The sequence below is a fragment of the Anoplopoma fimbria genome, chromosome 3, assembly GCF_027596085.1.
Source record: "Anoplopoma fimbria isolate UVic2021 breed Golden Eagle Sablefish chromosome 3, Afim_UVic_2022, whole genome shotgun sequence".
NCBI classification, from domain to species: Eukaryota; Metazoa; Chordata; class Actinopteri; order Perciformes; family Anoplopomatidae; genus Anoplopoma; species Anoplopoma fimbria.
The window spans coordinates 23,224,146-23,251,882 of NC_072451.1; the positions used below are offsets into that span (position 1 = coordinate 23,224,146).

Below are 27,737 nucleotides of genomic sequence, written 5' to 3' on the forward strand. Positions count from 1 at the left end.
ACACACAACACATCTTCAGTACAGTTGAAAAGGGGATGTGATTCAGTGTTGTATAGTAGGGGCTGGTATCAGTCATGACCAAACAAATAACTTATTTTTGTTCCCTTGAATGTGTCCACTTTTCCAAAACCATCACAACGGTCTTGAGCAGATCTACTACAAAAACGTTTTTCAAAAAAAAAACTATTGAGTTATTAGCCAAAATGGTACATTAAATATGTCTGGATGAGATAATAAATTGTCTTACTTTAGCTCTCTGGTTTGGTGCCCAGGACAGGAGCTGGTTTAATGATCTTAGCCAAAGAGCTAAACACAGCCAGCAGGACACTGCAAGGACGGTTGACTACAGGACAGGGCCATGATCCTGATATCTACAGGAACGCAGAGCTCAATTCTCACTCCCTGCTGTGATCATGCCAAATAACGACATGTTGGATGACGCTGATAAATGCCTTTGCCCATGTCACTTGCATGAAAAGCAGGGATTTCAATTTTCCTGCTTTATCAAATTGATCTGCCATCATTCAAACAGAACCTGACTGTGCACACCTGATCAGATTATCTGAGCCACCAAAATAGCTCAGTATATAATTGACTTTTGCCCTTGTTTTACCAGGCAGGAGGCGCAAGCGCAAATCCCGGTAATCCTTGACAACAAAAATTACTCTCATGGGTTTGATTGCTACAGACACACCCACTACTGTACCTCTCCTCCCACTGAGGTGCCTTCAAGAGCAGGCTTAGGGACTGGACAGAGGATAGCTGTGCTTATTTTCTGACCGGCTACCCTTTTGCCGACACATAAGCATGGCACATGGATGAGCTTTGCACTGGGGAAGTTATATATATTTCTCAGGAGCACATTAGTCTGAGGGATTTTTATCGTATCTCATCACATTAACAAAGGGGAAGAAAATGACTACATTCCACCATGGTGTTTGAAATGGTTGGTATTTAAAAGCAAGTCATACTGTTTGTTGTGCGGAGTATCAAGAATAAAAATTAAATTAAAATGTAACAGACCATGTAGTTGTCCAAAAAAGTTAATTAATAGCACTTCCAATGACAACAGTTCTTCAGAAGTATCACACTCATATTAAAGTGATTGACTTTGCCTCTTTAATAATGTTACTACTTGACCATCTTGTGTCAAACATCTATTTCAGTTTAGCCGGTATTAGTTGCGGCCGAGAGCTATTCTTGGAAAACAGCCAACAAGCTGTCCAGTGCGAGCATCTTGTCCATTTGACAGAGGAGTCAACACCCATTGCGTGCAAACAGCACCTACTGTAAAGCTGAAGCTTAAAGCTTATCTCAACTTGCTGCTGCCTCCGTTCTCCCCTCCTTTAGATAGTTCATCTTAAATCACACAGGCTCAGAGATGGAGGCAGATGGGGTCTTACGATATCCAGACCCATGGGTTATAAGGCCATTTGGGGTGAGCGAGGTTGCAGCTAGTGGGCAGCTAAATCTTCGCTCTCGTGGATAGTTTGCCTGCCGCTGGGCCGATAGTGCATCTCGTCATCAGACTCCTCTGGCTGGGGTTCGAAGCAGTTGTCAAACTTGCGCCTCAGACGTTTCTTGAGCTGGAAGGTGCGCTCTGTGTTTGAAAATGTGTATTCCTGTTCCTTCAGTTTTGCATAATAGTCAGAAAACTTGTTGAACAGGATGGAGATGGGCATTCCATTGAGGATGATGCCGAAAGAGATGCAGCCAAACGCCACACAGCGGCCGAGATAGGAGATAGGGACGACGTCTCCATAGCCAACGGTGGAGATGCTCACCTGTAGGAAGAGAAGAGTAAAGTGGATCAGCCTACATGCATGATATCTTCCCAACTATTTCAATAAGAAACTGCAAAAACAAAGGGCAGCCCATGCTCAATCCTCATTTGCCTTTTGTTTTAGATTTTATTTAGTTTTTTTACATTTAACACAAAGGGCTCATCCTCGTGGTGCCTTTCAGTCTTCCTGAAAAAAACATCCCCTTGGCCATGGAGAGTATAACAATTAAAAATGTTTATTGTACTAACCAGTTGGCCTGGTGCAAATTTGAGAATGAACAGGATCAAATAAACCTCCAAGAATGCCCTGCAACACTTTCCATCTCGAGAATGCAATCAGTGTGTCTGACCACCAACAAGACACATTACAACGTATTAGAAGGGGATTAGACACATAAAAGTTAACAGCTGTCACCAGATAAATAAAAGCTGCATGTCCCTAAATGAGAGTGCATGAAACACAGGGAACCAGACTGATGATGTACAAGAACTCTAGTAATTAAAACAAAGCCAGAACGAATTGAGGATGTTATTGCTGTTATGCTGAACAACACAACAGATTTTCAGAGGAAATAAATACTGAATTGTATTTCTTATCATAGCTTGCAGTGTGAAATTAAGTAGAAACAGAATCCAAAGAAGTGATGGAACCTTTGAAAAGGACTTCATGCACAATACCTATTGGATACTAGATGGCTAATTAGCTAAATATACTGAACCATAAGCTTACATGGTCAATCAGGAAAAGTACCAGACATTATTCTATACAGTAGAATTAATTGGGTGACTTTTTTAGTATTCAGAATGTGTTTTCTCCAATATCTCTTCGACAATAATAAATGCTATCAATAAAAAACAATAACTGTCCATCTTGCATAAGAAAGAGTCATTGGTATTAGTAGGAAGTCTGGAAATCATCCAGGGCACTCTGATTATAAGTATAAAATCCTTTATTACATCATGGAAATCCAATGCGTTTCAACTTAACAAGTATTCATCAGGGTATATGATATACCCTGTATTTTTCTCTTAAAATCAGAGGGCCTCGGATGAATTTCAGGCTGCCTACTAGTATCACGAACTTCTTTCTTATGTAAGTTGGACAGCTGTTGTTTTATATTTGTACTTGATTGCTAGCCCCATCCTTGAAGAGTACCTGATCTTCTACTTCAACAGTACAATAACTGTGTGTCTTGACCCAGTGCAGCACTCCCTATTTTTCTAAATCAATGGAATAATTTCTGAAATACGTTTATTCACTTTCTTGTCAAGAGTCAGATGTGAAGATTGATACCACTCTCTTGTTTGTCTGTTAGGTATGAAGCAAAGCCAGCCGTCAGTTAGCTCAGGCTAGCATAAAGAATGGATTCAGGGAAAAACAGCTAGCCTGGCCCAGTCCAGAATGTTAAAAATCCACCTACCAGCAACTCTAAAGCCACAAATTAGCATGGTATGTATTGTTTGTTTACTACATACACAAACAGAAATGTAGAAACAACAAGTGATGGTTTTGCAGTGGGTTACACACTACTACATCTTGGCTGGGCGCAGAGGTAGAGGCTGGACACAGCCATGGGGTAAGCAAATCAAATGCTTTGCCACAAATGCTGCTCACAAGAGAGTACTGATGTTCTTTAGCAGAAGATGCATAATTACAAAGAGACAAAGAGTGAACAACCACTGAACGTTCCAATACCAATAGTACCATACTATTCAATATGCCAGAAAAAGATTTAGTATGTACCAATACATAGTATGTCAAATGCAGTGTGCCAAAAATACCACAATGTACTACTACATAATTTTGCTGTGAACAAGCAAGCATGCTTATCTGGCTTTTCTGACCCACAATTCTCTACAGAGTGGGTATATAAACAAGAGGGTGAAAGGTCAAGGTGCAATGTTTTGATGAAGTAGTATATATTAATTGAAAGCATACTGCATGCAACAGTATGTACTTAGTAAGGGCAGCTGCAGTATGTACTGAAAGTAAAACAAAATTAAATGCATTTTGGAACGCAGAAACAGCAGTGTTTCATCCCAAAATGATTAGCTTGGGAGGAAAAAACATATCTGGTTACCTTGTTTCTTTTGTTGTAAGAGATCTACTGCCCAGTGTAGGTGAAATTTCACTCATTTTTGCCAAAGAGCAAAGCAGTGCTTAACCACAGGAGGGTTCGATGGCCATCACCAGCCAGTTAAATACACTCTCGTCATGGGTTCTTTGCTTGGTGGAGCCACAAAAATACAAGTAGAACATGCTTCTGTATAGCAGTGTGCACCTATGTCTTGTCTAACTAGGCAGCATAAATCATTAGGCTTAATCCTTGACAACTGAAATGCACCTCACTGCTGGATCATGTACTGACACACTTCCTGCTGAGCTTTCCCTCAATCTCTTCAGCACAGTCAAGAGGAAGAGTTGACTAATTGATCCGGAAGAGTCTAAGAGGCAGCCATAAGAGCTTGTCAAATCCTCTAAATGCTGGGCTCCAAATTCTAATGCAGTCTAGTAAAATAACACTCCAGAACCAGAAATTTCACTGAATTGGATGTTGAAGTTCATGCTACTCACCGCAGCCCACCACCAGGCATCTGGTATGCTGCTGAATGGGGTCCCAGGCTGATCCATCTCCACAGAGTGCATCAGAGCAGAGAAGGTGAAGATGCCCATGGCAATGAACAGGAACAAACAGCAAACCTAAATAACGACACAAGTGTGCATGTCAACAACACACCTATTAATATTAGGAACTCAAACAGAAGTACAGTAGTTACCAAGAACCAGTGAGACAATAATGACACATTTGATTGTTTGGATAAGGTTGAGGTTTTTCCTTTAAGGAAGAAGCTTGAGTTATATCCGTTAGCCATTTTAGCCACTAAATGCTCCACTATGTCACCAGCTAGTAGTTTATAGATAGAACAAAGCTGAAAACAGCTGAAACAACTCTGATTAGAGCAGTGAGACCAAAACAGTAAAGTTGCATTCTGAAAACAAAAACAAAGACCTGAAAGAAGCTAAAATGGGTTATAATTCGATCCACTTATAAAGTGCTGATTATAGCTAGGTTAACTCTAGCTCAAATGGGAGTTACCTGCAGTTCCATTGTTTAATTTGTGTATGTGCAGTCAATAAATGTACTATTTTTGTGTTTCTGTTAGATTTGTGCTGTTTCATACTTCTCCATACCTGCTCAGAGCACTGTCGGATGGTAAAACCAAACGCCCTCATGCCTGTGGAGTGACGGGCCAGCTTCAAGATACGGAAGATGCGCATCAACTTTACGACTTTGAGCACCTTGCTGACTTTGCTGACCCTTGCCATAGCCTTCAAATCTTCCTTTGCACCGACGTCTTCTGAATCCATAACAAATGTCTCAAAAATGATCTGGAGGAAGTAGGGCATCACAGCCACCACGTCAACAAAGTTGAGGGCACTTTTCACAAAATGTTTGATGTTGGATGTTGTGAGTAACCGCAAAAAATACTCCAAGGTGAAGAAAAGGATGGAAGATATCTCTATCCACTCCATGTAGGTTTTGCCAGCAAGTTTGTACTGCCTGAGTTCTTTTACTGTATTCATTGTCATGGCAACAATAGAGATGAGCACAAAGAGACTGGAAAACACAGCAAAGCCTTTGGCTGACAGTGAGGAGTAAGGATTCTCCATCAAATCCCAGAGGATCTCCCGTAAGCCTCCAAGAAACATGGCCTTGTATCCTTCGCCGTCCTGGTGAGGCTTGATCTCATCGATCAACTCCTGGTTCACCTTCAGTTGGTCTCTGATGTCGTCCACTTTCTCCTCAAACAGAATTCGGCAGCACCTGAGAAGAAGAATATAATTTATTGTCTATTTTAAACAGAGCAAATAATGCTTACAATATACAAACAGCAACAGACTATATAATACATATAGTGGGTATTAAGTATCTACAGCATACCTTGGAGTGTCCTTCAGTTTCAACCCCCAGAATGACATCTCCTCCTCAAAGTTGATAGGGCAGAGACTATCCATCACCCACAGGACATTACTGCAATAAAAGTGGAAGATGTAGTGGAAAAACATGGGGTCCCTGTCAAAAAAGAACTCGTCGTTCTGAACATTGTAATCGTCGCAGAGCGTCAGACGCTTGACCGGATCTTTACAGAGGGCAAGGACTCCAATCCTGGTTTTTGGGTGTTTGAGGACCAAGTGCTTCGGGATATGAAACACCTTTCCACCTATGTTGAGGTTGACAATGTTTGATTTCCTTGGGTTTGTTACGGATTTTTCCTGTTTTCTTCTTGCACTGTTTTTCGGATCAGATGCGTCAAGGTTGTCCATAGATGTCCATGCTTTCACAGAGCTGTCCTGTGAAAAGGGGAATTCACATTCTTGATCTTCGAGGCTTTGTGTTAAACTCATCTCCCGTTTTATGGTCACAAAAAGACTGGAGCGACGCTTTTTCAGTACTTTTAACTTGGGCTTTTTGTTCTCCATTTTGATAGCTCCTCAGAAGACAAAGCAACAAAAAAGTGTTGTGTAAATCAAGTCAGTAAAAAACAATAACAATAGTATTCCACAGGATCTCCATTTAGACAGAATTTTGTCCTCTAAAAAGAATGCTTTCAGGCTGAAATGAAGATAAAGAAAAAGCTACCGTGCTTGTCTCTCAGCGTGCAAGAAGATCAACTGCATGAGTTAGGGATTCAGCCTCTTTACTGATTCTCTAATCCTATTGCTGTTCATTCTATCCAAACGCAAGTTAAAAATACTGTTCACAAGGATTAGTGTTGTGATTTAAGGCTTTGAGTTCTGAGAGAGGGAGGGAAATGCAGAGCGTTGTGATGACAGTGTTGCATTGCTAACAAGGCTACGGAGAGCTTTACCACGTATCGTTTATATCAATGCTGCCGGTAGATTGCACCGTCTTGCTCCAGCTATAGTCCTTCTGAATTTATTCCAAACAATAACAATAGGCTTGGTTTTGTATTTCAATTCCCAGAATTGTATATATAGTATAAATATTTCCCTGTTATTGTCCATGTTATAAACAAATATTTTCTGAATCAAATCCATGTTGGCATGAATCCTTTTATAATTGAATAAATAAACTTGTCCAAACATAGTCAAGCAAGTAAAAAAAAAGTCAAATTTGGATTATATGACACTGAATGATAAAAGCCTATTGAGTGTATAGACCAAACTACGATTTAGTTTGCTGAATCTATCTTAAAATGGGGGTAAAACATGCACTGTATGTGAACATGCCACAAAAATAAACATGCAGGCTATTGTATGGCACCTCACACTGTATCAATCACTGTGATGCAAAATCAATCAAGTCCAGATTGATAAACAAAAGAACAATGTGCATGTAGCCTATTTGACTTTCTCATGGTCTCAAGTGTCCTGCAGGTAAACACAATCTTGTGTGTGTTACAGACATCCCAATCAAAGAACTGAACACTGTTAGTCTCTGAGAGAATTTAATATACAAAAGGAGGAAATTAGAGGTTCAACAGACAGAGTCAATTATCATTCCACACTGTAAAGTTAAAATGAGTGATATGTCTAATGGTATGGCCCTTGTTTCCACCTATGACAGTTTGTGTGAATGGTATAGAGTCTGTATTACATACCACTTTCAACTATCCCTCTCCCCAAAAAATGGCTAAACGAAAGGTGTAAAGGGCAAAGCTGTGTGTCTTCTGTGCGGAGACAGTGTGGCTGTAATGAAAGAATACAACATAAGAAGACACTATTTCAGTTTTTAATGTAGTTTCATTTTTGCATTTTTTTTCTCTTGCTACTACAGGACATTTGATTTTTCTTTGAAGTAAATTATTTTTGGCCTGTAGAAAATGTTTTCACTTGAAATTACTCTGGAAAAACTGCAGATAGAGCCATAAGCAATTAATGAAACTGATTTTATTACTTTTATTTTTATTTATTTATGTATTATTTATCATTTTTATTTCATAATTAATGTTGTTTTATAGGCAATACTCTATAGGCCTTGTTAGTTCCAGGTTCAATATGTGCACTAAGGTTCTTTCAATAAGTTTTCAATAAACGTTGAACCCATCTGGCCCTTGACTTGTATCAATTTCTTTATTTCGGCCCACTGTGTATTTGAGTTTGACACCCCTGGTATAGACCATTTGCCGGAAAAGGAAGTAGGAATCTTGAATGAAATTTAAATTAAAACTAATAATTCCACGTATATTTTTTGATATTTTATTTGATCAGTCGCTCTAATTTTTAATATAAGTCTATTTTAAATTATAAAAAAAATTAAATAAAAGGAGAATCACAGTTGCCATATAGCGCCGCCGTGCACCACGTGACGTCCTTTCCGGTCTAACCTGACAACATGGACGCCAGCCGCGTGCAGCCGATCAAGCTCGCAAGAGTAAGAAAACGAGTAATAATGATGAAAATAATCGTATCTGAACGGATACATGTCTACAGGAACAACTAGTGCACCACACGGCTCCAGAGCAGTGGAGCTGAATGTACTTTTACACATCGTTTAGCTTACTGCACGGCGGCTCTGGTGCTCTCACCGCGGAGGCCCGTCCATGCTAACCTGTTAGCCTCCTCACTGTTAGCCTGCTGGAGCACTATCATCAGAAAACACGAAGCTTTGCGTGAATGTAACATATATTGTTTTGTTTTTCCAGGTCACCAAGGTGCTCGGAAGAACTGGTTCCCAGGGACAATGTACACAGGTAACGTTACCAGATACAAATGTGTGAAATGTAGTGTTTTATACATGTTAAATACAGGGATGCTCTCCACATGTGGGTCGAGTTATACTATAATTCAATTCAGTTTATTTTGTATAGCCCAGAATTACAAATTTGCCTCAGAGGGCTTTACAATCTGTGCACATGTTACATCCTCTGTCCTTCCCTATAAACGTTGCATTATAATAGAAATGCAGAAATGTTGCAGCAGATCCGGAAAAATCTCACTTTGTAGATTAATACGTCAGGTTTTACGCATCTTGAAGTAATGTCTGCGTGTCTTAAACTTTACCTTTTGGAAATATCATGTTTAAAGTTGGTAGTTTGAGATCTACTAAATGGCTCAAGTGTCAGTATTTCAGATGAACTATTATTAAATATCACATCCCACATTACTTACTTTGTAAATATTTAATTAATGATAGCATTAATACTTAGTGCCTCTGCACTATACTTTTGCTCTGGTTTATGCTTTAAGATGCTTGTTTAAGAAAGGAGATGCACTTATGACTTCTGGTGACTAGTAGTTCTCTTGAATACCTATGTTGAATACACTTTCTGTAAGTCGCTTTGGATAAAAGCGTCTGCTAAATGACTGTAATGTAATGTACTTGATCACTGTGTAAATGTGAGAATGGACCACTGTCTCTATTCTTTTCTAATCATGTCTGGTAATCTGCTCGTTTTGCAGGTCCGTGTTGAGTTCATGGACGACAGCAACCGCTCCATCATCAGGAACGTGAAGGGCCCAGTCAGAGAAGGAGATGTGCTGACACTCCTGGAGTCTGAAAGAGAAGCCAGAAGGCTGCGATAGGTGAGGAAGCATAAACTCAGCCTGGATGCACTAATGGGTGTTTGAGTGCAGTTGGCATCACCCAAACTGTCGGTTTGGTGATCAGTTTGGGCTGGTTATTTCAGGAAGGCACATGTCTTTATATATATATAATTTAATGGAATGCATAAAGTATTGATTGATAGAAATAATTAGTTGCATCTCATTTAATGTTTTATTGCAGGAGCACGTATCAGTGTATGGTCAGTGACCAGAAAGAACTAGAACCCAAGCACGATGTAAAGCAATTCAACATTACAACTCTGCAAAAATTGTTTTATTTGAAAAGTCTTAATTTGAGACTAAACTCAGAGTTGTATTGAAATGTTTTTCTAATGCCCTGTCTTCGGTTTGTAAATAGGGCGGACAAAACTAAATCTTTTAAACTTTTAATACATTTCAATACGAAACCACCAGTTTGTGGCCTCAGAAATGACCATAGAATTTAATCTAGAGCTCTTGACACAGCATCTACAAAAACTGAACACTAATCTCCTCAAATGGAGGATTATCGCCGAGCATTTTGACCTGTATAGTGTTACGTAACCGGCTTCATATTTCTTATGAAGTGTATTTTTGACCCACTCTTACTCTGAGCCCTGATGTAGGATTGCTTACCACCCGCAAATGGGTTTAACCCAACAGACAAATGCAGCTGATATGCATGGTTGACTGTATGTTAACACATGACTTCTGAATAGAACATGTTTGTTGCTACATGCTTTTACTTGTGTTGCTGTTTGCAGCTGAAATTGCATTGCGGTGTTGAAACTAACCAGTTTTGGCCCAACCTAACACAAATTTAGTGTTTTTTTGTTTTTGAAAATCCAAGTTTAATTAATTTAACTCGCGTGACTTGTGGTTAACAGTGCATTTCAGCCGTGTCCGTGCATGAGTTTAGTTCTGTGGTTCTTTCTCTGAGCTGGTCATCAGGACTGCTTTTTTTTTCAATTTCCTACTGGAACACCAGACGAATGCAGTCGACAGGTGGCTGAGATAATAAAAAATAAAAAAAAGTATCAGACATGTCACTGAGTCACAATATTGCAGATGAGATTTAGTAGGTCTACTACATGACCTTAGAACCCTGCTTCTGTCCTGTTTTACACAGAGGCATTTAAAGTGTTTTTGGCTGGTTGAGTTGAATGTGGTTATTTTTGAGATGGTGTTTGACAGATTTCTTCTCTTCACAGAGCCCGCTGAAGCTGTGAGGTGCAGTCCAATCCTGTGAAGCAGAAGATTCCTTCAATTTCGTTGAAATGGCCTTCACTCTCACTTGTTCAGATGCTTTGAAATAAATTTGGTTATGATGAGTGGATGTCCTGTGTTTACTGTGTATAGTAGATGTTTAAATAATGGTCAAGGTACTGAGGCAATGTGACTGCACATGTCTAAATGCATTGTGGATTTATTAATGACACTAAATATTCTAAAGTTACTGATTTAGACAAAGCACAGCATTTGCATAAATCACAGCAGTTTTAATTTCAATAGACACTACGATGGTAATTGTCAGCAAGAAAAACATTTAAAATACCTGCAAAATGAAGTATCAAGTTAATTTGATCATAAACTATTTAAGTGGTGCACTGTTAATAAGAAGTAACCTAAGTACTGTACCACAACAACTGCCTAGAAAAAGTATTTACCCCCCTTGGATGTTTTCCCCTTTTGTTGCTTTTATGCATGAAATCATGGTCAATATAATTTGGCTTTTTTGACAAGAATTTGCAAAAAAAAAAGCTTCTTTCATGTCAGATTTTTACAAACTTATGTCAATTAATTAAAAATATATAGTGTAAAATAAGTGCATAAATATTCACCCCCTTTAAAGTGACTGACCTAATTCAACAGAGGTCCAGCTAGTTGATGCCAGCAGTGTCACAATTAGTGAAATGGAGATCACCTGAGTGCAGTTGATGTGTGACAAGTGATTGTAGTATAAAAACACCTGTGTCTGGGAGGTCCAGTCTCTGGTTCATCAGTATTCCTGCTACAATTGCAACATGAAGACAAAAGAACACTCCAAGCAACTCAGAGAAAAGATCATTGAAAAGTACAAGTCAGGAGATGGCTACAAAAAGATTTCCAACTCACTGGACATCCCACAGAGTTCAGTTAAATCCATCATTAAGAAATGGAAGGAGTATGGCACTTGTTTAAATCTGCCTAGAGCTGGCCGTCCTCACAAACTGAGTGACCGGGCAAGAAGAAGACTGGTGAGGGAGGCCACCAAGACACCTACACCACTCTGAAGGAGTTAAAAGCTTCAGTGGCTCAGATGGGAGAGACTGTACATACAACAACTGCTGCCCGGGTTCTTCACCAGTCGAAGCTGTATGGGAGAGTGGCAAAGAGAAAGCTGTTGAAAAAAGCTCATATGAAATCTCGCCTAGAATTCGCCCAAAGGCATGTGGGAGACTCCAAGGTCAATTGGAAGAAGGTTCTTTGGTCTGATGAGACAAAAATTGAGCTTTTTGGCCATCAGACTAGACGCTATGTTTGGCGAGCACCAAACACTGCACATCACACAAACACACCATCTCCACGTGAAGCATGGTGGTGGCAGCATCATGCTCTGGGGATGCTTCTCAGCAGCAGGCCCTGGAAGGCTTGTAAAGGTAGAGGGGAACATGAATGCAGAAAAATATCGCCAAATCCTGGAGGATAATCTGACTCAATCTGCAAGAGAACTACGATTTGGGAGAAGATTTATTTTCCAGCAAGACAACGACCCCAAGCATACAGCAAAAGCTACACAGAAATGGTTCAAAGACAACAAGGTGAATGTTCTGGAGTGGCCAAGTCAAAGCCCAGACCTCAATCCAATCGAGAATTTGTGGCTGGACTTGAAAAGAGCTGTTCACGCCCGATCCCCGAGCAACCTGACAGAGCTTGAGCTGTTTTGCAAGGAAGAATGGAGAAAAATGGCAGTGTCCAGATGTGCCAGCCTGATTGAGACATATCCACACAGACTCAGTGCTGTGATTACAGACAAAGGTGCACCTACTAAATACTGACCTGAAGGGGGTGAATATTTATGCAATCATTTACTTTACCTTATATATTTTTAATTAATTGACATTATTTTGTAAAAATCTGTTTTCACTTTGATATTAAAGAGGTTTTTTTTTGCAAATTCTTGTCAAAAAAGCCAAATTATATTGACCATGATTTCATGTATAAAAGCAACAAAAGGGTGAAACATCCAAGGGGGTGAATACTTTTTATAGGCATTGTATGACTGAGGTACTTGAGTTTATACATTTAATGCTACTTTTATACATCCACTTGATATTTCAAATAAAAAGTGCAGGGAGCACTCCTGAAGACTCTGTGGTGGCATCAGCCATTTTTTTATGCAGTGGTTCGACAGCTGACAAGAAGAGACTGAATAAACTTGTCAGGAAGGCCAGCAGTGTGCTGGGGTGTCCACTGGATACGGTGGAGGTGGTGGGAGACAGGAGGATGATGGCCAAGCTATCATCCCTGATGAACAACACCTCCCACCCCATGCAGGACACCCTGGCAGCTCTGTGCAGCTCCTTCACCACCGGCTGCTTCACCCCCGGTGTGTGAAGGAGAGGTATCGCAGGTCCTTCCTTCCAGCTGCTGTCAGGCTGCACAACCAGCTCTGCTCCCAGCAGACCACATGACACATGTGCAATAAAATACACTGTGCAATTATAGCTATAATAGTTTTTCTGTCTGTACATATAATATTTCAATTATTGTGGATTTTACTGTTTTTTTATTGCTTATTTATAATACTTGTTTTTTTATTTCATTTTATTTTTATCTTGTCTTTCTTTTACTATGTCTCTTGTGTGCACTTTACCCTATGCTGCTGTAATCCTGCAAATTTCCCCGCTGCGGGACTAATAAAGGATTATCTTATCTTAAAAGCATTGTATTTTTTCTTCACCTTTATTTTACAATGTTAGTTATTAAATGAAAACTATCAACCAATTCATTTTTTAACTTTTTATTTAATTTCCCATTTTAGCAGGAGTCAGTTACAGATGAACATAATGGCTTTTCTGGTGGTACTCCATAATATCACAGTTTAGTACATCAACCCATCTCACTTAACATAAGTACAGTGTGAAACAGGGCCATCTTTGTACGAATGTATGTGTCCATTTCCAGTCATTCTATCTTTTGTTTGAACCTATTTGAACTTCCAGGTCACATTTGATCATTTCCTTCTCAGCGGTATATAAAGTAATTAACATAAGCCTCACCTGGAGCGTCTTGGTAGCCGGTTACAGCACAGGCCATGTAGCCTCAACCGGCCGGGTTATTTCCAGCCTTAGGACATTTGTTACATGTCGTAGTCCTCTCTCTTCCTGTCCTATTTCTACACTGTCCTCTGTCATCAAAGGCTTATTACAGTCATTTTACATATTACCTGCAACATTAAATTACACATTAAGACATCAACAAATCTAATCCAACAAACATTCAGAAATGGGTCAATCAACATAATAAATTCTTATTTTTTAAATACTTTTGTACTTTCATTTCTGCAATATTCTTAATTTGGTTCGATTTATCTACATCTAGAGAAAATAACATTTTTATTACCAGGCTCAGGTTGTGCAGGTTATATTCTGTCCAACAGAGGGCAGCATCACTCTTTGTTCATTCCAGAGTTCATGTTGACTCCTCTGATCTCACTCAGTTACAGAAACACCTCTCCCAGTTTTGTCTGTCTTGAAGGATAAATTATTTATAAAAACAAGCTGCTTGAAGAACCTTTTCCCAGCCCCCTTTTCCCTAAATTGAACTCGTTTTCACACTTTAAAGGAATTTCATAACTGATGCCAACTTGGACAGCATTTCTTAACTTTCCACCACTATTCATGGGTCAAGACTGAAACCACTTACGCTGCCTGAATTTATGGCATCAGCATCAAAGATTGGGTCTGAACCCACAGAGATGGTGACGAACTAAGGCACATTATGTGAATTGTTATTTCAAAGTGTTGATAATAACCAAGCTGTTTCAAAGCATGTTTCATGTGACTCATGTGTTGACAATTTGCTGCAATTCTTCCTGAATTTAAGAAGAAAACTGAAAATGAAGTAAAGATGAGTGTCCTTGCAAACACAGTGGTGCATTTGAACTATTGAGCATTATTTCTTAAAAATCCCCACCATATTTCATGCAGTTTTCCTTTCCTGTACCTCCAAAATCTACATTTCCCTCGTTGGATTTAGTATATTAGGCCAAATCTGATCCTGGTAATCCTGGCCTAGCATTGCTTTGTTTAAACGCAGGGGATCAAAGACCTTAAAGACCATTCGGCCTTTACACTAGGACTCTGGATAATGTATCTAATGTCCCATTTATATATTTGAAGAATTGAAAAAAGTTGTTTTTTCAACATGAAGGCTTTTTGGGGTGAATTCCAGCTTGAGGTTCATGAAGGAGCCCAGTGTTTGAACAGGAAAGCAGGACTGTTTGAGTTATGTGTTGGGATGTGGCTGCTTTATGTATTCTGTAGGTTTAATGACCTCAAATTTCCATCTCAGTTTGACCTACTTTAACCCTTTAGTGGAGAAAATAATTTATATCAGTTGTAAAAACAATACTGTGTATGATGTGACAGCAGTGTATTTGCCAGGCACAACCCTACTACGCCCTACTTCTTGGATATGCATATAAACAATGCTTGGATTAAGCAGTTCATATACTTGTTTAACAGCATTGTGAAGTCATTAATAAGTAAAATGTTTATCATATTGAAAACCCATGTATCAAAAATACATTGACTGCTTTGTGTACACAGTACAGATGAAATCCTTTCTTTGGTTTGCACCATTTGCAGGTTCTAACGCAGTAAATAACAACCGAGCTTTCTCTTTTCAATATATATTTGTGCCCAGTACCCATTTTCCTCTCATGGTGCAGATTATTTACCATCATATATACAGTGCATGTACTGCATACAGTATTGCAGTTGCAGTTCCTGAGGCCTATAAAACTTCGAAGAATTACTGTGGCTTTTGCCAAGAGAGGATTAACAGGTAATGTGAAAACAAAATGCCACCAAGCCACAACATAACTTTTGGCAGGTCTTTATTGAATAAAAGTAAGACATGCAAGAACAAAGCATGCTGGAACCTGAAATAGACACAGTGATAAAGGCAACACTTGCTGACATCTTTTTGCCAAATCTAGCACGACAAGAGGCTACAAAACAGGATAAACAGCATTTATCTTACAGAGATCAGCCCACGTGTTGGCATTCACCTGCAGCAGAGTCCTATTCTATTCTATTCTTGGGCATAAACAAGTGGACAAGTTGCCAAGCTGTCTGTGGTGGACATGCTGCATCTTGAGGCAAATCAGATAAACAACATTCACAGTCTTTGACTGACTTTTGACCTTAAAGTAAAGCAGAAAAGTAAGAGGGAAGAATAGAAAAACAGTGTGAGAAAGGGAAAGGTAGATTCAACCATGTTATTCAGCAGGCTTCACTGTCAACAACAACAACAACTCTGAGCTTGAAAACAACGTAGTCACATTACATCTCCTGTCACCATCATTTCACACCTCTTCATCTCTATGCCTCACTCAGCCATATAGACTTACAAGTGGTATTTGTTTACCGTCTCTCTCTCTCTCTCCCTCTCTCTCTCTCTCTCCCTCTTTTGCTCTTCTTCAAGCAGGAGCAGAGCAGTTTATAAACACATCTACAACATCCCAAGGTCACTCCCTGTTTGTCTGCATGAAACCAAGGTCTAACTCAGCCAGGAGAAAACAACAGCAGTGGACGTGTCTGTCTGTCTGTCTGTCTGTCTGTCTGTCTGTCTGTCTGTCTGTCTGTCTGTCTGTCTGTATCTGGGATCTGCAACACAATACCAGACATTCAAACATCAATCAGAACAAGGACGTTGTGCCTCAAAGTGCGGAAGTGTAGTAGCTGCTATTGTAGCACTGTTTTTGTGACTGGGTGTTTACTGCTTTCTAGAACAAGACATTAGTGCATACAATTAGTCTTGTGCTTGTTTTTCAAGTAATCATATAATGCTGGGGAAAACAAGTAATGCAACCATTTAGGATTTTAACATTTATACTGAACAATTTAAACTGAAAAACTAAAAACAGTTTTTTAAACTCCTTTTTTGGTCTCTAAATCTGAAAATTATACTTTTTGAAATCTATGATGGGATTGAAAAATAAATCAAATTGGTTTTTGGTCCAGGATCACACCTTTGTTAATATTCCTTCACTCACTGATCCATAGGGACAGCTGTGAAGAAATCTAAATGATAGTGCTGACAGCGAATTTTAGGTGAATTAGGTGAATTTATTGCTTGTTTGCATGTAATATCACTTACATCTATGGTAGTAAAAGTATTAAGATCCTTACTTAATGTGTTTAAAATACTGAAGGCAGAAATAAATAACAACTACAATGCTACCTGGCCATCACCAAATGGCAGACAGACAGAGTTAGTGACTCGCTGGTGAACATTGTGCAGCCCTAACAGCTAAAGAGACTAAAGTATTTTTAAGTTTTTTTTTTTTTTTAAAAGTAAAAGTCCTGCATTCCAAGTCCTTTCTTAAGGAAAAGAACAACAGTCATATTAGCAAAATGCACTTAAATAATCAAAGTACTCATTATCAAAAACAAAATACTACCTTTGAGAGTATTATCATTTTACTGGATTGTTAAAGTGTTGAATGAAGGAGAAAACCACTTTAAACTACTGCATTACATATTATAAACTGTTTATCTTTTGAATGTCATTTTTTTTATCCATAAGGCTACTACAGACTGTAGCTGTCAAATTAATGTAGTGGAGTAAAAGTACAACATTTGCAGAGCATGAAATGAAAATACTGTACTCAAAAATAAGTACAGTAGTTGCATAATGCACTTAGTTACGTTCTTCCACTATATGACAGTGGTTTGACAAACTTTAGAATTTACCTCTAGTCATGTCTATTTTTAAATCTCTGCACAGATTATGATCCCTGTGACAAATGTACGGCACAGTGACATTTGGGATAACTGGGGATCATCTTGCTGTGCTGGTTTGAGGCCCTTTTTGCAATTGGAGGAACTTGGCAGGAGGCTGTGGGCCTTGTTTCTCCCATGCTGGTTAACAGGATGTTCAGCAGGGAGGTCACAGAGCTGTTGGAGGGAGAGAGGCCTCTGATTTACACCCTCTGAACCCGGCTATGACCTGGGTCACGTTCCTATAATTTACTAACGGGGCCCAGAGGATGCAGAGGGGATCCCAAGAGGATGTTCACCCCAGAGGTAACTATAAGACATTCCCTGATTCTCTCCTTCTCTTGCCTCTTTTGGTTTCTGTCCCTCTCTTTCTCACAACCTATCTAACTTTTTTACCGTCTCTGTTCCCCCCTCTAAACACTGAACTTTAGTACACCCAGCCTCTGCAAAGATTATCCTTGTTTCCAGCAATTTATCGAGGCTAGTCAAGGAGGGAAAGCGAGGTTTTCGCAGCTCGCAGCAATGACAGGAGCTTTAGAAAGGGGGAAAAAAGCTGAAATTAAAGATTATAAAACTGGCGTGCATGGCAAATTTTCTCAGCTTAAACATGATAATTATGTTTACCTGCAAAAGCACAAGGCTTTAATTCACTGCTGTCCAGGAAATAACAGTACATTTGATCCAGGAGGCTCAAATACAGAAAACAGAAAGAGGTACATTTTTGAAACTAAAAGCTTTGGATGTAGGCATAAAAAGTAACACTCGTTTATTTGTTTGAGTAAGAGCAAAGAGCTACAGCCACAAAAAAAGAATACATGACCAGAAAGAGTAAAACTAGGAGAAGACAACTTGAAGGATGACTTGATTTACTTTTGTAAGCGAAAGTGCAAAAGGTGGAGGCTCCACTGTGCATTCATTTATTTTTGAAGCCTCCATCCCCTGCAATGCATGAGGCTTGTAAAAAAATATCTCTTCCCACAATTCCCTGCACAGCAATGTCGAAGCACAAACAGCAGGTGCGCAGACAAACATACAAAGTGGCCGGCTGAAACACAGGGTCAAATGCTTGGCTGTTGACAATAAAGAGGCCTGTTGTGGAGGGATGGCAATGTAGAGGCAGGGTTACAGAAAGACACATTTTAAGGCCATGAGCCACACGTCCTAAAGTAAACACTGTAAAAACAAATCTTTGTGGACTCTGTTCCCTGGACTGGCATGAATACTGGCACAGCGTTCTGGCTGCAATTGCACAGTCACATATTGTTCCAGAGGTAAAACTGCTTCTGTGGCACTGAGGGCAAATACTGTGTGATCGGGCTTGTTTTAAAAGTATTTTACATGATGAGACCTGATATTTTAACGTAGCTTCAGGTTCAACTTAACCTGAGAGTCTAGGCTACGTACTTGCTTGCAGTTTACTCACTTCTGAGTAAGAGAACCATGGTCCTTAAAGAAAAGTTCAACATTAAGGGAAATATGCATTTCCATTTTTTTTTCTTGCAAGAGTGGGTTAGGAAGATCAATACTATTGTCTGTTAAATATGATGCTACAGTCAGCAGACACTTTGATTGGCTTAGCACAAAGGCTGGAATTAGGAGGATTTAGCTATCTGACTGTTTTTACACTTTGGATTTTTGCGCAGAGTAAACAAACAACATGGTAATTAGTGAGATTTAGAGGTGCTAGCAGGGGGGGTTTGTTGCCTTTGGACAGAGCCAGGCTGGCTGTTTCCTCCTGTTTCCAGTCTGTACCCTGAGCTAAGCTCAACGGCTGCTGGGCATCGTTTCATATTTACAGTACAGACCAAATAGGAAGTTTCCACGAACTATCAGCCAGAAAGCTAATTTCCCAAATTGTTGCAGTATCCCTTTAACATAGTGTTGTATAGCAATTGAGAAATACTAAATATATATTCAGCAGGCCCTTCAAGACTGCTCGTTAAATATTCCCTAACTTATGGTGATATTTAACATGGATGTATCATTAACAAAAATGTTATCTGTGTTAAAGGTTGTGTTGATGTTGTGTCTGTTTTGTTTCTTTACTGAGTGTTCAGGTTTGTTCTCTCAGCTGGGAGAGATTCTGTCAATTTGAATACAAGCACAGTATGAAATACATACAGCAGAATTTAAACTCACTGCAGGGTTAAGTTTTAGTAGTTTCACACTCTTATTTTATGTAAGGATCCAGGAGAAATTTGACACACTTTTACAGAAATGATACAGTGGTAGAAAATGTAAATACAGTGGTTAAACCCTGAGCTGACACAACTAATGAGAGATCAGGTAGGATACACATCTGGATGCCCTGCTGGGTCAGTATTTAACAGAAACAAACTTTAGTGTAAAATCCGAGATTTTATACAAAAATACTTACAAAATCTTACATGATAGGTTACTCTAACCTTCTAGCTATGAAAGTTTGCCTTGATCTGTCATTTATGCCAGTGATAAAGTATATACTCAGTGAGTCATTGGGAAATGAGGGGCAACTCTGGTTAGCAATTTTGCATTTTCGACCAATGAACAAAGAAATATCAGATAATTAGGCTCTGGAGTAAAACAAAACAACAAAGAATATAATAGCTGGTCATTTTAGCTGGACTTAGACTGCTACACATGCAAGTGTAATAACAAGACTGTGTCTACTAATTCCAATCGCGGGACTGCTGAGGAGTCAAAATACGTGTTTTTTTTTGGTACCTTCCAAAACAACCTGTTGCCACACATACTTGTGAAAACACAGAAAAACACAAAGCTGAAAGCACTTTGTGGGGCCATTCAATTTCAATTAGGGTTTGGGATTTGAGATTAACATGGATCAGGGCAGTCATTAGAGACTCAGCAGAGAGCAGATGGTCAGAGGTCGTTAACTCAATGTGACGTCTGATCATTCTTTGTGCACAGGTGGCTTTGCCAATAAATGGCTTGTTATAAAAATTAAAAAAACACCCTATCAAACTCTTGTGTCTAACACCAACCAGACACACTATACGCCCTCTAATAAAGGTATCATTAAAAGAATAGTTTGACATCTAGGGAAATACACACTCTGGCAGAGTGTGTATTTCTTGGGTTTGTACGGTAAATATTAAGCTACCCTAAGCCACCGGTTAGCGTAGCATAGCTCAAAGACTGTAAACAGGGGGAAACAGCTAGCCTGGCTCTGTCTGGAGGGAACAAATCTAACAATCTATTTAAAAGGCCTTTAAATTTCCCTTATTAAAGTGTTTTGTTTGTATCTTATTTCTTTAGTTGGTTGTGGTTTTATGGGCAGGGAATGGTAAAACCGTTGTTTCACCTCCGTTTTCGTGCTGTTTAAACAAACAAGACACAATGTGTTAATTAGTCAGCTTTGGCGTTGCTGCAGATTTTGCAAACAAACATAGAGTGCATTGTCCTCTTTGGAAGAAAAATAAGAAACAAAAGTGTATAATTTTGGCAGCAATATCAGTGCTAAAGAGTGCACAGCTGCTGTGGCACAGTCATAGGTCGGACCGCCTACTGTTCTAGAAGAACACTTTGTAATTCAAGCCCTCTTTCCCTTTCCTTCTCCAAACCACCAGCTGCTTAGCACTCGAGAGTAAGAGGCTGTCTGCCAGTAATACACATTTTTCCCACAACAGGGCATTCACAGTCAGATCACTCTTAAATTCAAGTGTCTCCTCCAGCCGACCTGCCTCCATCTCACTCCCATTGATTACAATGAATGGGACACTGAATTAGTATCACTGTGATCAGTAACCTACACCCAGTGGCCTCGAGTGCTCCTTACTCTGTGGTTAACACAGTATGAGTGTTTGATTGTTTCACAGGGGGCCAGGAATTCATGGGAATCAGGCTTGATAGCTGGTGTACATCCCACCAAGGGGATCATTTCTGGGGACAAACAGGGGAAAATGTGTCCTCTGAAACTCTGGGGAGACTAAACAGCTACTGCTTATCACATCTGCGGCTTTGGGTCCATGACATGTAATAGATGGGTTCTGGAGAGCTCGTTTAGCACCCACAGCTGCCTCGTTTGAGCAGAATCCCCAGACAATATAAATATGAGTTTGAGTTATTTATGGTTACTGCTTTTAGCATGGAATTCATCTTTGACCTTGGTAACTTGTTTTGGTCTCATGGGGGATTTCTATCTGAGCAAACAGTGTAACACTGCAGGGTTTCTCATTATGTTCATAAATACATACTTTTGATGTTGCTACGACAAAATTCATTCAATATTTTAGTGTATATTAATCATAATCGTATATTAATTCCAGTCTTTATGCTAAACTTAACTATAGCAAATCCTGGCTGCATCTTCATTTTTTACCAGATGTGGAGAGAGTACTATTCTCTTCAAATAAAATTGCTGTTACTTTAAATAACTTTTCCTCAAGTACAAGTAAACTTACTTAATATATTGCATTCAATTTCAACTTCAACTGGAGTCAACATCAGCAACGAGACCCCTGTTGTTAGTGTTCTAATCTGGAAAGTTCCGCTGTGTGTTGTTGTACTCACCTGTCTGAACAAAACCACTATGTCCTCTACAATCTGCTCCTGGTTCAACTTCTGTACTCTGTACTCGTTCGCTCTCAGTCCACTCGGTTTCTCTGGTCCCACTGCGCTCCTATAATACAAAACATTTCGACCCAAAGCTACCATCACATCAAGGATTAACAGTTTTAAACAGCAGAAAGTCCTCACACTGAGGTTAGAATTTAGCATGTCACTAGCTTGTTTATAGTCATTAATTAAGATAGATGTAACTTTTTATTTGAACTATCCTGAGGTTCAATAGTGCCAATCTGAACCACACCCCATTATGTGAGCCTTAATGTATTATGCTTAACCCCCCGACCTGTGAACTCGGTTATGGACACAAACATTTATAACGTTTGCGTGTCTTCTCTGGAACTCTGCCCTCGTGCGGCTGTGGACACATGTACCAGGGGCCAGCAGCCGGTTAGCTTAGCGTGAAGGGTGGAAACAGGGCGAACCACGTATTGCCTCAGTCCAAAATCAGCATACAAGCACCTCTTAAGCCCCATGATCCACACGTTATGTCCCAGTTGTTTAATTTGTACAAAAAACTAATTGTCAAACCAACAGGCTAGCTGTTTACCCGTTTCAACTCTTTATATTTAACTAAGCTAAGCTAACCGTCTCCTGGCTGTAGTTGCACTTTTAAAGAAGGAATATGAGAATGGTGTCGATTTTCTCATCTAATTCTCGGCAAGAATGGAAATGTGCGAAGTTGTATTTCCTGGAACTTTTACTGTACCTCAGCTGTAATTCTCCAGTAGGCTACAGTGTTCAGTCATCAGCTTGTATGGTGTCTTGCATGTTAAACAGATTAAACAAGTTTAGAGCAGTTGTGTAACTGTTTTAACTTCCAGATCAAGGCTAGAAAGCAGGAAAGACTCATTTTCTCTGTGCAATCTGTGACCCAACTGGCCCTGATACTAAATATATGCGTACTGACTAAAAATAATATTTTCTTCAGTGTTGGCTTCCCTAAAGTAGTCTCTGGATTCAGCCTGCAGATCAAGTGTAATACTGTTTTTGCATGGGCGGCATTTATTTGCTCCATGTTCAGGTTGGGTTCCTTCCTCAAAAATACTGTAAACCAGTTTAGATTTGCAGCACCATAAAGAACTGATAGCATACACAGCTGCTGAAGTCAACCACGGCCTATACATATTGACATTATCCAAATTTGGATATGAGTACATTCTGTACTTTTCTGCTTCCTGCCAGCTGGGACTCATTGAGACCATGAGCAGTGAAAGTACAGAGGGAACAGCATGAAGAGGGTCTAGAAGTGAGGATGTATATGGGTCGTCAATCAGCAGGAGCTTGTTCCTCATGACCAGTCTAAGAAGTAAAACAATCTGATGGCAGATAAAAACTGAACCAGGCAGGCGGAAGCAAGAATGAAAACACATTCATCCGTATCATGTAACACATTTCTGTGCATGTGTGTCCTGATCATGATGTGTAAGGAATGAAAAAGGAGACGATAGTGCATCTAAGCATGCAAGAAAGATACATGCAGGTATGAAGTGTGTATATGTGTTAATTAAAGTCAGCTGCACAAACAGGGCACCGGGGCACATTGTCTTTCATCTTGTCTTGTGTGAATTTGGTTTTGACCTCAGGGTGGAGAAATTGTAGAGTGCTTTTTCTTGCAAACTCTACAGGATGTTACAAAAACTAAGCACATTAAGATCTTTACAGTTTTGACGTCATGAAAAAGGCAGAAGTCAAACATTTGTGTGGGAACTGAGGGAGTCTCTAGATACTGATGCCAAATGGGGTCCATCCTTGACCAAGGACAGCAAGTCTGAGTCCTCGCAGGACATCTGTCATATCCTCTCAGCCTGCTTGCTGTTTGCTCTGAACCAAACCAAAGTTGAAATAAATCCAACCTTCTCTCTCAGGACTGATGGAGGCTGAAAGAAAAACTGCAGGTTTTAATTTGCTTCGGTGCCGTTGATATTCAGAATGAGGCTGCTGAGATAACAATAGCAGAACAGACCCCAAAAGGGCCCCAGTGGTAAAAAATGGTCAGGGGGGAGAGGCTGTACAAGCAGAAATGATAAGCTCTCGTTTTGCACCACTTGGAGGCAGTAGTGTGTCTTACCTGGCTGGCTGATGTTCTCAATACACTACAGAATGGGAACTGGTTCAAGGCAAAGGATTTCCTCTGCATGGTGGGTAGGAATCAGGACTTGTTTATCTGATTTCATTCCTTTATCATTTATGAGGTCAATGTCCTTTAAATGTAAATACCAAAAATGTACTCTGCGAATCCCTAAACTCATCACTTTGAGTTACACAGCTCAAACAGTAACAATGTTACATAAGCAGGAGACGCACAGATGTAATAATTAACTATGGCTGCATTCCATTGAGGTGTACCAGTTTGAGGTTCCTGGCATCATCCATGACAACTCCCTGACATGGCTTTCTGGGACACTTAATGTAACAGAGCCCTTGCTAAAGTGTAACACCTCTGCTTTCCATGCTACAAAAATCCAAAAACTTGTAATCAGGCTTTTAATAAAGCATCAAACATATTGTACATTCCTAACCGCACCCCTTACCGCTTATTTCTTCATCACTTGTGATTATGATTATCAGTTATGACACCCCTAAAAGCAGCCTCCTCGTGTCCCTCCCTGAAGCTCTTCTAGATTGATCTCTCCAGTCCATCCTGACTGATTTTTCGACACGATCACAAGGCAGTCATGAGCTCCATCCACTAAACCTGTCAGCTGCTCATGAATATCTCATGTTATCAGAAATGAGGAACATACTGTAGGGCAGGTGACATTTGGCTTTATCCAATAAAAGTGAGGTGGGCAGCAGGTGCCACATCCCCAAGACATGGTTTATGTGTGATAATGTAATTGGTGCCCTTTCTGATGATGGATGAGTTGTAATATTGAGTCTCGCTTGGACATATTTGTGCTAAGATGAGATGTCATCGGATTCAAATAAAAAAAATAATTTCAATGAATTTTTATGTAGCCTTTTTCCTTCAGTTTCATCTTCAAAATTTGTCTGAATCTTTATGGAGGTTTGTTCTTCATGTGAATATATAAAATTATGCTTTTTGGCAAACAGAAGCGGAAAATGAATCAGTGAATATAAAATTCAAAAATCTCATAAAATAGTCCCAAATGGAAAAGATCACAGATCACAGTTTGTCCGTGGGAAGTAGAGGTTTACGTCCTCCTTCCTATTACCAATCCCCATGTACAAGACTGAGTCTGGGGCTGCACTGGGATTTACAGATGTTCTGTGTTCGGAATCTGGGTAAAAGGTCACCGTGCCGGCAAGGGATGGGAGCGGCCATTTTGGGAAATTGAATAACCAGCTGTGGGGAGGTGTGGATCCATGATGATCAGTGACATATGAATGTATGGCTTGAGAGTTCGAACGCGAGGATATAGGGGAGACAGATTCTTGCATGACATGCCCATTATTTAAATAAAGATTAGACAAATGTTTATGGAATCCATTTGTTTAGTCGGTCGTCAGTAAATATATAGTCTACTGTGACTACAATGTGACTATTGACCTGTTGGACCTTCTTGTTCCTGTTCATCTGTAATTATGATACAATACATATAATGAGAGGATATCATTTGTAGCCTACTTTTGCCACTTTAAGTACACAATGCTCTTTGTACTGTAGTAACATTTTCAATGCAGGACTTTTGTTTGTAATGGTTTATTTTTGACATTTTGATATTACTATATATATAAGTAAGAGACCTGAACTCTTCATCCACCACTGACACAGGAGTCAGAATGGTTAACAACACTGACTGACAATATGTTGTTGTGCAATTCTGTCTTTACAGTCATGATGGAAACAAGCGTGACTCATCCCACAATTAGGGTATGAAAACAATTTCAAGCAGAACTGGATTTCCTGTAGACAGTTTGACTCAAGCCAACTGCAACTTTGCATCACAAAATGAGCATCACAAACAGCTTCAGGCCATTTTATGAACCCACACTGAACTTCATCTCAAGGTCCTGAACAACCAGCTTGTCCTGTTGGACACACAGCTGTAATTCATCTGAACCACCACAGATATATTTATGAATTATTCTCTATTTGCCTGTTTATGATGAATTAAGATGATGAATCAATACATCAAGCCTAAAGTGAAGGGGTGCTGTTCTTCTTTCAGCCCCGTACTGGTCGTCCAGCTCACATACTTGCTGAGTTCTGTAATGTAGAGAAGAAATGCAATAAGGCATGCACATGCTTTACATGTACAATCATGAAGATTGTGTACAAGACAGTCATCAAGTTTTACTGTTTCTGAATTTCTCTCAAGAAGCAGGTGTCTTTTTGAGATGCCTTGTTCCTGCTAGAACCTGCAGCAGACAAATACATTTCAACTACTTTGCCCTACTTCACCTACTTTAGCACATATATATAGAAAAATGTATTCCCATTCAGTCATAATCTTGCTAACTGAAAGGATACAAATCATCACTGCAATAAATAAAAATCAAATCTGACTGATTTGTTGCTCCTATTGAAAGGAAAAGAGTTAGAAAGAAGTATTTTAACTGGGGAACAATAGGTTGTCCAAGTGGAAACCCCTCTCTGCCGAGGCTTTCAGGGAAATAATGCACACATTCCAGACACATAAGTAAGGGCCATGTAATTCCTCTGCACTGAGTTTCCCCTCTCAGCACTGTCAGCAGTCCCTAGTTACCTTTCACCTACTTAGTCTAGGCTGCAGACAGGAGAGGGTTAAAGCAGCTCCTTTTCTTTGTGGTCTGGCCACAGGACCAGTTATCACGCAAGGCCTATACGAGCCCCGCGGCAGAGGTTGTAAAAAAAAAAACTAAAAGAAACTTCAGCCTCGTAATGTGGGCACTCTCTGTGCTGTGAACTTTCCCCTAATTCTCACAGTCCTCACAGCTTCCCCGCACTATATCTTTCCTGAGGAGCATCTCAGGCCAAATCTGTTGGAGATTGTTTTTAATATCATCTATCTATTATCTATCTATCTATCTATCTATCTATCTATCTATCTATCTATCTATCTATCTATCTATCTATCTATCTATCTATCTATCTATCTATCTATCTATCTATCTATCTATCTATCTATCTATCTATCTATCTATCTATCTATCTATCTATCTATCTATCTATCTATCTATCTATCTATCTATCAAATAACACAAATTTAAGGTCCCTTGGATTATTCTAAATGTGGGCATTTTACACTGTGAAAAAAAAAAATATTTCTTTTTTGTTGTGCTGATCAATTCATGTTTACTACTGTATTTTTGCCTGAATTCTTTCTTAGTCTTTCAATGTGCAGATTCCTTGATAATACTGTTTTGACTCATAAAAAACTTTTTTTCCTCATATGAACTATAAAGTGAGGTTACAGGAAGTTGAGATCTTCCCTTCACGGCTTTGTGAATTAATGACTTGGAGGCTGAAATTCTCCCCTCAGATAGGGATGAGTCAGCTCTATAAAGGTCTGGACTTCATTTTTCCTTGACAACAGTGTGTGGTCCACTTATGGCATTTCCCACTTTCACTTTCATAATCAATCTGCCTCAGTGTATTTTAAGACTTCAGTTCTAACCAGTTTACTGTAAATGGTGTTGCAAAAGGTTACAAAGGGTCTGCAGATGTATTGTGATATGTTTTTGACTATCTATTATTATTGAATTAAGTTTTCAAACAACACGCTTTTTTATTTTAAGAGCTTAATCGGGCATTCACTTTCAACCAATGTCAGGGTGTTTCTGTGCTGATGAGTAGATCAACTCACTTCTTCACAACCACGTTACACTTTGTGTTAATTCAGTAATCCTTCACAATAAAGACATACATTTCACTGGTAGGGGTATCAATTGTTTAATCTAGATA

The 27,737-nt window shown here is 39.4% G+C and overlaps 2 protein-coding genes across 2 annotated transcripts; one reads left to right on the forward strand and one right to left on the reverse strand.

The window, feature by feature from the left end:
• Window positions 1-1,454: 1,454 nt before the first annotated feature.
• Window positions 1,455-6,266, reverse strand: si:rp71-39b20.4 (potassium voltage-gated channel subfamily V member 2). Its single transcript, XM_054596757.1, has 4 exons — window positions 5,728-6,266; window positions 4,977-5,610; window positions 4,359-4,484; window positions 1,455-1,784 (listed from the first exon to the last, which is right to left on the reverse strand). The coding sequence occupies exons 1-4, from the start codon at window positions 6,264-6,266 to the stop codon at window positions 1,455-1,457; spliced, it is 1,629 nt and encodes a 542-aa protein (XP_054452732.1).
• Window positions 6,267-8,092: 1,826 nt separating this feature from the next.
• rps28 (ribosomal protein S28) lies at window positions 8,093-10,663 on the forward strand. The gene is made up of 4 exons (XM_054596341.1): window positions 8,093-8,181; window positions 8,453-8,500; window positions 9,210-9,332; window positions 10,544-10,663. The coding sequence occupies exons 1-3, from the start codon at window positions 8,143-8,145 to the stop codon at window positions 9,330-9,332; spliced, it is 210 nt and encodes a 69-aa protein (XP_054452316.1). The 5' UTR covers window positions 8,093-8,142; the 3' UTR covers window positions 10,544-10,663.
• Window positions 10,664-27,737: the final 17,074 nt, after the last annotated feature.